This window comes from Pseudomyrmex gracilis, unplaced genomic scaffold, assembly GCF_002006095.1.
Source record: "Pseudomyrmex gracilis isolate BER0280 unplaced genomic scaffold, ASM200609v1 scaffold_420, whole genome shotgun sequence".
NCBI lineage: Eukaryota > Metazoa > Arthropoda > Insecta > Hymenoptera > Formicidae > Pseudomyrmex > Pseudomyrmex gracilis.
The window spans coordinates 1,257-12,900 of record NW_018021004.1 but is presented as its reverse complement, the minus strand read 5'-3'; the positions used below and the strand labels follow the sequence as shown (position 1 = coordinate 12,900).

Sequence of the window (11,644 nt, the reverse complement as noted above, 5' to 3'; positions counted from 1 at the left end):
TATTAGATCTACAGATATTCACTGACTGGAAGAACAACAACAAGCTAGTGGACGTTATCACATTAAGCTCTCGCCGAGCTTAAACTTACTTTTTGTTACTGGTGCTGCAAATGACAAAATTTATCTTTCTTGATTTACGACCGAGTTATAAGCACTGCTAAAACAACGTGTGCGTTGAAAAAGTCATTTTTTTTTATCAGGATCACAGCAACATTCTTCTTTTACCGAGTATTTTATCGAAGATTACAGATGTTGAGAAACTATTGTTTCTCATTGTTTCTTAAGCATTTCTTCTTTGGATAGAAAATCGCGAAAAATCAAACAACAATCCTTACGGATAATTGGCTGTTACGTGCTCGGTACTAATAATCAGTAAGACTGATTTTCTGTGTGTCTTCGAAAACGAGCCAAGATTATCTTCGACAGCGCTAGCACTGACTGCGAAGTGACAAATGTGCAAGAGATCCGATTGGGAGAATGTTCAATTTGAACATGGGTTAAGTGATAATATCGCACGCAATAATATAAAGTGAATAATACAAAATGGATTGGGTATTTCGAATCAGATAGCCAGAACGTTAAGAGAACGTTAAAGGCGTGTGTGAAGTCCTTAACCAACTATTAAAGAAAACTATTGCAAGATTTTTCGCTTTGCTAGCAACATTTTCTATTGGATCATTATTTTCATCTGAATACTTAAATATTTCGTCACATTCAAAATTGTTTTTTTATATTTCTTCTTTTTCCTTTTTTTTGCTCTGTTTTTCTCTTTGAAAACATTGACTTGAAACTTTATGATATATATATATATATACGTATATATATATATATATACTGCAAGACTGTTTTATTATTTACTATTTTCTATTTGTTTTTTTCTCCGCAATAAAAAAACTGAGACTGTGTCAGACAATCCATCGGAAATATCATATGTGACCAATTACTGCTCTCTCTCTCTCTCTTTCTTTCTTTCTTTTTATTTCTTCTGGCAATAGCAATTATGACGAGAAATTGTCAAAGTTGAAGAGATCACACGGGACGTACACAGTCTGTCGCGCCCTATACATGCGACCATTTAAGAAACTGACCAGAATAAAAAGATTGATTCACATTATTCTGTGGTAATTTAACTAAAACTAATGAAGAGAAAAAGTGAAACGTATACATATCCTACGAAATTTTCTCTTAATTTGCTACTCGTCGAATCTTGACTGAATAATCGTACTTGATTAATAAAAAAAAAATAAACATCTCGTTTTAGAGCAAGCACATTATATATGTGTTTATATTTAAAATATATACAGAAACATGTATGTAATATACGAAGAAGATGCTGCCAGCTTAATGTACAATAAAAGAATAATGGCAGAAGTCAGCCGGTGAATTCACGTAAACACAAACGTGTTGAGTTTTTTTTCTCAAAATTGACGATGATGATGACACAAATTTCGAACGACATGTTGCGATAAAGTGATCAATACTTATTACGACAAAATTCGGTGCCAAGTGAAGACAGTGTTACTTTTGCATGAGGACGTAAGGGAACAGGATGGGCTGTGGACAGAGCAAAATCGGCAACATCTATCCAAGAAACAAGAAAAATAAAACTAACTACGCGAAGAAGAACGACGACTCTATTTGTAAGTACATTTTCCAGTTTTCTATAAGATTTAACAAAAAGATATAACAAAATTGTTTTTTTTTTTTTTTTTTTTTTCATACAACAAACTTGACACTTGAAATTTAAGAAACTTGAAAATTTTCATGATTAGCGATGAGATCTTAAATAAAATGAAATTACACACAAATTATACCTGCGGGATATAATCCTAAAAGGAAACATGTTTGTTCGAAAAATAGAATATATGATTTCTTATGAGTCATCAGTTTTTTCTTTATCAGTTTATTAAAATTACAACCCTTTGAAATGCAACTCCCTTTAATTGTTCAGCGTGAAATATTTAGCCAACGGAATCTTTTAAAAAGCACTTTTTACATTCTTTTCTTTATACACTTATTCGTTATTGTGGAACGAAAAGATATTTTAGTCTGTTGCGAAATTTTCATGTACATTTTGTTGAAACACACGAAAGAAAAGATTTTACGAATATAACATACCAATCTTTTACGGGAGAATTTACATAAATTTTAATATAAATGATTGATTATAACACAAAACGTCGAAATTATAGACAGACAAAATTTTACATGTGTATATGTATGTATGTATGTACGAACGAATTGAAGCGCTAGTTAAACTTATGTCCTCTAATCGCATGCCGGAACGTAACTGGATGTTTACCGATGCTGCGAGCTAAATATACATTGCGATAATACTGATATTCGTATATCTCAAATGTTTTCGCTTACATGCATTGCCTGAAAGTGTCTTTTTCAGTGACTGACCCACATTTCACGACTATTAATGTTCTTTCTTATCTTGCTAAAAAAAAAAAGAAACTAGAAAAAGGGAGATGAAGATTAACATTCGTCAATTTATTTTTTCTATTAATTGTTGCAAAAAACTATATAAATATAAACTATAAATAAACTGTTCTTGTTGCACAAAAGCAATACATTTATCTAAAAAAATAGAGCATAGAAGAAGATGTACCTACTTCCTGTTTTTACATAATTATAATGTGCTTTTTTACACGTTCTTTTTAATGTTTTGAAGAAACATGTTTCAAAACAAGCGAAAATCCTGGACATCGGTAGTTCATTGTAAACTTGTCTTTCGGCTCCGAGAGTGCAGGGAGGACGCTTCTTCATCCTTTCTTCTAGCCCGTTATTGTAAGTGTGTAGCGCGATTATACCGCACAGTTTGTGCGCACCCCTTTGCTCCCAGATCATCGTGACGCTGACGCGTGCGCAAAACGTGCTCTCCGTTTACGCGCCAGTATCCGTCTCGCTCTATTCCGGCCGAGTAAACAAGATGAGCCTCAAGGACCGGGACCGATATTATCGCGCTCGGTAGTATGTGGAGTGCAGCTGGCGTATAAAAGTTGTGTTTTGCTCCGTCGTTAACGTTTGTTTCGCTTGGCGATGTTAGAAGTGCGAACAATCCTCTCGTCTTATCTACGTCTCGCCTGCAAGTATTCTACTTAATGATCTCGTATCATTAAGAATTGGATTATCGTCGCGTTATTGCGGCGTCAAATAGTGTTGTGCGTACGTGTATAAATGATTTTATCCCGCCAAATTGCCGGACAGATTCACACAAGATCTATGATCGGGTGGAATGGTGAGAAAAACGTGTGGAAACGTAGTCACGACTCGAGAACGGGGTTATCTCGAAGTGCGAGTTTTCCCGTTGACGGCACGTCGGATTTTCAGAACAAACAGAAGGGCGCGAGAATGTGGCTCAAGCTGCTTCGCCAAAACATAACAAATCTGACTCGCAGATCAAAAGGTGAGCGGTTTAATTTTCGTTTTTTTTTTTTTTTTTTTTTTTGTCTGTCATTCAAGAGCGCGGAGATTCGTACGTGTTAAACTCTCAAATGATAATGCTGCGTTACACTTGAGGTGGTTTTTAAATTTTTTAATTTCTCTTTTTTTTCTAAGTTTTTGCATTTTACAGTCTCTTAAATATCGCATCTTTTAATTGTTAGCGCACACATACTCGTATACAAATATATATATTAAAAAAAAAAAGTAAATATATATAAAGTAAATATATATATATATATATATATATTTACAAACATATATATATATATATATTTATCAAAAATTTTTCACACAAACTTTTTATATCTCGAATATATAGACTTATTATGTAAAATTACAAGCGTTTTTTTCATGATGAAAAAATAGATAGAACGATTAAAAGGTTACACACGCGTCCGCGCTGGAAAAAGGGATGTTCTATTAAAGGTGAGATAAAGCCGCTTTTTTTTTTATGACACTCTTCTTCGGTCAATAATGCGAAACATCTCTCCGTTTCGTCGCTTGTTTGTTTCGAACTTCTAGTTGTTGTTAATTTCTTTTATAAAAGAATTAAATATTTGCATCTTGTTTGCTTCTACGAGTATACCTGTGCAGCTGCGTTGTGCGTTTTAATCCCAGCAACATATCTCTTATTATAGTATGTCTGTTTCTTACTTTGTTTATTTTGTTGATTAGTTTGTATGAGAACGTCGTAATAATAAAAATTTTCAACATATCGCATATTGCGAGTGTGTAGTCGAGCTCTCTTTTGAATATTGTTTTCCACGAACGTGTTTCTTTTAGTTTATTCTTTCTTAAAAAATTGTTTCGCGACGAATTGTGTGTTACGAAATATGTATATACGTATACGTACGATGTGTATACGTGCCTCTCGTAGATCGGAACGTTTGATGGAACGTGATGACGGTCACGAAAGCGAGTTTTGGCGGAATAGCCTTGATATGACGAGATAAGAGAGCCATATGTACACGTATATAGTTATTTGGTCAGCTAAGTATAAAAGCATCTACGTCAAGATATCACACCATAAAGTCTTTAAGATTAAGGATTAAACTTACGGAATTTTTGCAGCTTTTTCTTAGAAACATCCGTATTACGCGATACTTGATTTAAAAAAAAAAATGAATGAATATGACATAAAATATGATCAGAACAATGATTAAATGTGCAAGAAAAACATTGCAGGCATTGATTTATTAAGACGCGCATCAAAACAATTTGTGATTTTCTTCACGTCGCATACACATCTATCATTTTTCTAAGCTGCATCTCACTAAGTAAACAATGCGTGTTAATAAACGCACACATTATTAAAAATGTAATATAAAACGTTACTTTATATTGACAAAAACTATACGTATTCGTAAATTATTGCAGAAAATTGTATTCTTCTCTACATTCTGAGAGAGGAAACGCAATTTCGATATAAAATCTAAAACAATTTTGATAAAATCTTGTCAAAAAAACTTGTTAAATCTTAAAATCTTTAATCTTAAATCTTTAAGCTGCTATATAGGTGATAAAAATAAAGAAAAAATATAATAAATTGCAGCGCTAACACTTTTTTGTTTGCGAGGGTAAACGCTCCCTTGTTTGAATTTTTTAAATCATGCAGGTAATTTTTAAAACAAACACGTGTGTATGTGTGTTGTTGAGACAGACCGCCGCTCTTCAACTTACTTGAAACTTCTCAAGCAAACGTTCTTGTCGAAGAAACCGATATATTAACGCCCGTCAAGGATGCCACATCCTTGGAACGTCTGCGACTTACCAGAAAAATATTATGTGAAATATTACTCGAATTCAATACATTGGTCACTTGGCGAGAACAAAAGTATTATTTGTTAAAAAATAATAGAAATTAAGAATTGATTATTTTTATTCTTGGTGGTACATAATTGATCTTCTCAATTAAGTATAAGAATTAAGCCAAAACCAAATCACATATTATATTACTAATGCTTATATAATATGTGATTTCTTTTTAACGGAGATTCGTTGGTCTCAAAATATTAGGTAAGATAAAGATTATTTTTATGAAGATCCGACTATAATATTACAAACATGTGTAAATAAATAGATATACATGTATCTATTTATCTCGACTGCCGCGTTTTTTGTGTACGTTATTTCATTATTTATATGAGTGAACAACTGTCGGAGGAGATTGCCGAGATACGTTATCACAATCGCGATTATTGCAGCGATATTGATTTCAAGTGAAACCGACTCGGAGTGTCGGTTCGGCTGCTGACTGTAATTAGAGAACGCGGCTGCTAGGCTTTTTGTACCTGTTTGCAAGCTATTTCTTTTTTCTTAATTTTGGCGTGGCACGAGGAGTTTGAGAAAGAGTAGGAGCTCAGCCACCGAAAGTTCGATATTCTCTTGTCACATACTCGCGTAATTACGCTCGCCACGGACGCGACGAGCGATACTATTATTATGTTTCGTATATTTCGAAAGTATCGCTCACACTGTAATAATGAATGCTGCAGTGCTTCTTGAACTATAATATAATATCGTTGCTCGTCTGTTCGAGTAATATAATAATGTTATATTTATTAGGTATATTTCTCATTTCCACATGTGATCTATATAATACACATGTATACTATAGTAATACACTGATCATGTCGTGTGTGCGAGCTTGATTCACGTTTAGTGCACTTGTACCCCCGACGATTAAATGCATGTAAATATCGCAATCTCCGCATTAAAAGGATTTTCAAAGCTGTAAATTTTCATAAAAATAATAAAATTTTCTATTCTTTTATATTTTTCTTACATACATACATATATACATATGTATACACACACTCATGAAAATAACGTAAAGAGATGTGTAGATTCGGCGTAGATATAACTGTGCTGCGATACTAAGAGATACGTAAAAGTGAAATGTCACTTGATGTGACGTTAAGTAGTTAAGCGATGATAGGTCGCATGGTCCAAGAAAACCTCGATACAGGACTTTGACTTGTTGCGGTGTATACCGAGATGCGGGTTGAGTAATCACGCGTGGTGTCGCGGCGACAAGCCGACCGCTATTATTAGCGTATAACGCATGACGTGAACTTCCGTGCGCGTGGCAAAAATATCTACCTATATTCTTTCCTTTCTTCTCTTTGACCTCATCTTTGACTGTTTAAGTAATATAATAAATCGCCGTTATATACATAGTGTCGATTGAGTCATCGTTTGATCGGCATATCCCGATGCAGTTAAAGAGTATTGTCTGCGTCTTGTATTTGCCGGTTATATATAGAATTTCTAATTTCTATAGTAATCGATCACGCGGGAGAATTGTCATTAAATTTTGTAGAAGATAATAACCGTTTTTTTAAAACGAACAAGCGAATATATCGGCATCACTTTATCATGTGTGAGACTTAAGCGTAATGATTAATTAATGTCAGGTATGACCACTTATCGAAGGTAACTTAGTTACTTTGTGTTTTTCTTTCCGCATTGTGTGCATTTTATTTCAATTTATCTTAAAGTTTTATTGTTTTGATTACTGACAACACGTTGTACCGTGCAACATACTTTTTTGTTTCTGTCACAGTTTTGTAGAAATACGTCAAAAAGTCTCGTTAAATTGGCAGTGCACGAAGCGTAGGCAATTTAAGACTGTGAGAAATTACGAATTCTGCTTGTATACATGTGATACGTATGCGTTTCGCCAGATTCAAAATCAACTAGATCTGAATGAAGCGCGACTCAAAATTTTTCACACGATTTTGTTTTACATACTTATTATCGATAAATAAATATATTTATCGCATTAGCGGTAAGGTTTTGTAGATAGCGTGTGATGGTGCGCAATATCAATTTTAGGAGCGTGTGAGTACACTTTTTGTAAAAATAAATACAAATTATTATAACACACGTCTATTTTATTTTTAATCTCACATATTTAAAATGGGTAATAAATATTTAGACAAAAAATATTATATCATCCGAATAATTAAGAGTTAACTTGTATCAAGAGTGAACTTGTTCCGTCTATTGGAATTTCAAAAGAAACGCATCTTCTTACATGGGCTCGCGAAGTTTGCCGGAGCGCGATTTTATTTATTTATGTCTGGAAGATGTATGTTTCGCAAGATTCTTCCGGTGTAATATCATGCCACGAGCCACGATAGCGAGATACATCATCCAATCTATCATCCGATATGTGAAACATAATATAACTGTGATGCGAGTATCGGTAAAAATATCTCCGCTCATGCGACGTAACGTGGTCGGTGTGTTACGTTACTTTGACACATTCACGTACCTGTTATATATACGTGCACTCTATTTTAATATATTTGTACAAAGTGTGTTCCAGAAACCGGGCCCTTTCGTTCAAATTATAAATTTTTCTGAAATAAAAAGAAATAGCATTGCTGTAATCGGTTGTGGCAGCAATTCCTCTCCAAGTTCATGCTCATCCTTGTGTTTGTTGCCGATAAGATTAAGTATGTTTGTGTTTGCATGGTTGAACTTTGCGCCATTTCTCTTCTCTTTTACTGTTTTCTTAATCGTATTTTTACACGCCGATATCAAAAATAAATAACAATGAAATAACTAACACAAAGACAATCGTAATATCTTATTCGAAATCGGAAAAACGTTACTTAGAATATTAACAGTTGTTAATCTCATTGTTTAGATGATAATAATCTAAACGGCATTAGAGCTATCTCTCTCTTTTCTTTCTCTCTTTGCATTGTTGCTGACACAATAGATTCGTCTCATGTCCGTGTTGTTTTTGTGCTTCAGGTAACGCGTCGTCCGTAGAACAGAAAAACGGAAATAGTATCATCAAGGATAACAAGACAACCACCAACGGTGTCGAGGTGAACAAAAACGAAGATCAAAATAGCGGCTTCGATGCTAAGGGACAAGCGAAGAAAAAACCAAATGTTCCTGGGGGCGGACCTCTTTTACAACAAACGTAAACGTTGATTTTAATATTTTCTTATTAATATTTTTTATTTAAAATTCTCTGAAGTGTTAATATTTAGAAAACAAATTTTGATTTCACGGATATTTTATTTTTTTGTGTCCCATACACAAAAAATATATTTAAGTTAATTAAATCAAATTAGGTACGCGCGCGCAGGTATATAATACGGCGCACACTCCATTCCCGCGATTGATATATCTATAACATCGATATTAAAATAATAATTTATTTACGCAAAGAAAATATATATTTCTAGTGATTTATTAAAATAGTTTATATCTACTTCGAAAACACATCGCGATAACTTGTCGCTTACGTTTGTTCGACTATGAAGATTTATAGCGGTATTCATTGTTTGTAATTAATCTTTCTCTTTATATCATGAATTTTTCAGGGATATATCCAGCAGTCAGTTAGATTTTTTCAAGATGCTCGACGAGAAAATTGAAAGTGTAAGTCGTGATATATTTCATTTTAATCAATTTTATCTGAAAAGAGAATGATTTATATTATATATGAGTATGTGCTAGTAATTTCCTGTTTCCCGTACCATTTTTTGCAAAAAATAACATTAATCGGCTTTGTAGGATATCTGATAACTTTATCTCTTTAATACTATATAATACTCTGTACAATATATATACACATACACTATATAAAAAATTTATTTTCTCAATGTAATACAATACTTTTGTGTGTCATTGTATTAATTTGCTTAATTTTTTTAAGAAATGGATATATAGCGGTCTATTTTTGTTCAAATATTATATATATATATATATATAAACCCGAGTAAAAATTACTTTAGTCTTTGTCACTTTAATAAGTCACATTCGAATCGATGAGCTTGTTGTATCAGTTTTTTTTCTTGAGATAAAAGACAATTTGTTAACAAGGTACGACTAAGACGAGAAAATAGTAATAGCCGTATCATCCGGTTATATTGACAATAAATCGAAAAGTCCACTTTACGAGATTCATAAAGATCCGCTCATTCTGTGAATTTTTATTAATTAATCTCGTTAAATTAAAACTCGTTAATTATTGTGAAACTTGAAAAAAATGACAAAGGACTTTTCGATTTGTTTCAAGCCGGCTCTCCAGCTGAGAGATAGTACAATTGTTGTCGAACGTCAATAACATAATTGAAATATATAATATTACATATTGAGATAATGAAAAATGTTGTTACATTATATATTTCATCGTGGAAATCTTTCAAAAGTTTAATGAAACGATGTGTTTCTCTTCGTGCGCAATGGTTTGTTCTTGTGAGGAGATGTATACTAAAGAACAACGTTAGTTTCTCTTCTCTTAGAAGTCTGTTTGGAAATTGTAGGGTCCGGATTACGACGAGAGCCTCGACACAAGTAATCAAGAGGATCGAGTAACCAGCTTGCTGCGTCGTTGGGAACTGGCTAGCGTAAATTGGTCAAGCGTTTCTGACTTGAATAACATTTCGTCACCTTCTAAGCAGAGGAGTCGCGTTCTGAGCAGCTCTAGACAGAGCCTCAACGCAAAGGATCGCGAGGGCATGAGGAACATAATAGGCGGCAGGCCGGAAAGCGCTCCGATTTTCATACGTAACGCAAATCGTATGGACGGATTGCAGGACGGCCACCGCTGTCCATCGCCGAATATGCCACGTCACGTGCTTGAATCTATTACGCAAAGTCCGACCCAGGGAATAAAGACGACTACGCCAGTTTGCGCATCGCCAATTGGTGTTCGCTACGTACGTGACGGAAAAGAATGTTCGGCCATGACCGAACAGCAGCCAAACAAACTTCACTATACCAGTCAGAATCCGATGAACGGCGAGTATGTAACGCAGCAGGCGCTTTATCGCGAACAGTATTTGCAGCAGACCGGCATAATCACCGTGACACCTCAATACTCGACCAGCACGTCTGGTAGCGGCATTCTTAGGAGCAATTCGTACGTTCAGCATTTCCAGATCGCCCCAAAGCCTCAGCACTTTGCTACGACTACGAGAGAGCGAAGTTTTAATACTGCACAGATGACGTGACCAACGGATTCAAATCAGCGATCATCGAGATAAGACTGAAATCTGTGAAAAAAAGTCGGGGAATAAGGCTACAAGTTTCGACGCGATAAAGGGTGATTGGTTTACTACAGAAAGTTGTAAGAAAAAATCGAACCGTTTTTTCGGCTAATGAAGTAAAAGAATGAGACGAACAAAAATCTGTAAAGATAAGAACGATTGCGAAAAGATAAGAACGCAATGCAAATCGTATATTCTTCTCTTTCTTGAATATATTCTTCTATACCTTTATTCTTGACAATGCTTTCTAAAGTATAAACAAAAAAATAATAAACGAAAAGAAACAAAACTCTCAAGGAAATCCGCGTCATCAATAAAGGTTTGTCTTTTCTTGCTGCCTAATAGTTGAAGACAAAAAGATACATACGAGAAAAAGAGTAAAATATTGGTATCGTGGAAATCGCGCGCAAAATAGAAATTTTTTGCTGCAAGTGCCAAAATATTAAAGCAATTTGAGTGTTACAAATAAAAAAAACTCGCTCACTAAAATTGTTCTATATGATTGACTTGATAATTGATATATAAGAGATACGACTCGATGTGCATACGATAGAATTAATTCTTTCGGTTCGTTTTTCCTGATCTCCCTTTTTACCAATCGATGTTTTCGAACAATGTTTCCACGTTGACTACAAATATTGAGTCATCAAGTATGAAATTTGACAAATATTTTTTATATTTATGCATATATGTATATATACAGAGTTTCCCAGAATTGGTGTAACATCTCTCGTAGACAAGTAGGAGTAACACCCTGTATACATATATATATGTATATGTGTGTATATATATTTGTCAAGTTTCATACTTAATGACCCAATATATATCACAAATGAGAGTACATGTAAAGCGCGAAATTGGTCGTATAACGACGTTTTGTATACCTACTAGGGTAACATCTCTCTAAAGAGTCTATGCATGTATATGTATGTAAGTAATATATTTGTATGTATGTATATGAAAGTACTTAAGGCTTCTGTGTGAGTACTAATTTTATCCATATTGAATTTATAATGTCAGAAGCGAAAAATCACTTTCTTCTTATTCTGCATTAATGTATATATAAATCGATATATTATTGATTCTATATGTTGTATATTTTTAGCGAAAATAGGCCTAGTAAGACAGTTGACACAAAATTTGTAGAGATAGTTATGTACTTAAAAAAAATTTAC

The 11,644-nt window shown here is 33.9% G+C and overlaps 1 protein-coding gene across 5 annotated transcripts; it reads left to right on the top strand.

Moving 5' to 3' along the window:
* Window positions 1-836: 836 nt before the first annotated feature.
* LOC109860593 lies at window positions 837-11,201 on the top strand. Of its 5 annotated transcripts, none has more exons than XM_020439804.1 (5): window positions 2,996-3,091; window positions 3,214-3,412; window positions 8,218-8,392; window positions 8,799-8,856; window positions 9,744-11,201. In XM_020439804.1, the coding sequence occupies exons 2-5, from the start codon at window positions 3,229-3,231 to the stop codon at window positions 10,431-10,433; spliced, it is 1,107 nt and encodes a 368-aa protein (XP_020295393.1). In that variant the 5' UTR covers window positions 2,996-3,091; window positions 3,214-3,228; the 3' UTR covers window positions 10,434-11,201. The 5 variants fall into 5 exon arrangements, with proteins under 5 accessions (XP_020295395.1, XP_020295393.1, XP_020295391.1 ...); XM_020439805.1 differs by lacking the exons at window positions 2,996-3,091; window positions 3,214-3,412 and adding exons at window positions 6,621-7,293; window positions 7,774-7,913; XM_020439806.1 differs by lacking the exons at window positions 2,996-3,091; window positions 3,214-3,412 and adding an exon at window positions 837-1,640.
* The last annotated feature ends 443 nt before the right edge of the window (window positions 11,202-11,644 follow it).

Excerpts from the sequence above, each read along its gene's own strand:
- LOC109860593 (XM_020439801.1), top strand. The coding sequence starts at position 7,490 with ATGGGCTCGCGAAGTTTGCCGGAGCGCGATTTTATTTATTTATGTCTG. Across the intron at positions 7,914-8,217 it reads TTTGTTGCCGATAAGATTAA|GTAACGCGTCGTCCGTAGAA; the intron begins GTATGTTTGTGT and ends TTTGTGCTTCAG. Across the intron at positions 8,393-8,798 it reads GGACCTCTTTTACAACAAAC|GGATATATCCAGCAGTCAGT; the intron begins GTAAACGTTGAT and ends TGAATTTTTCAG.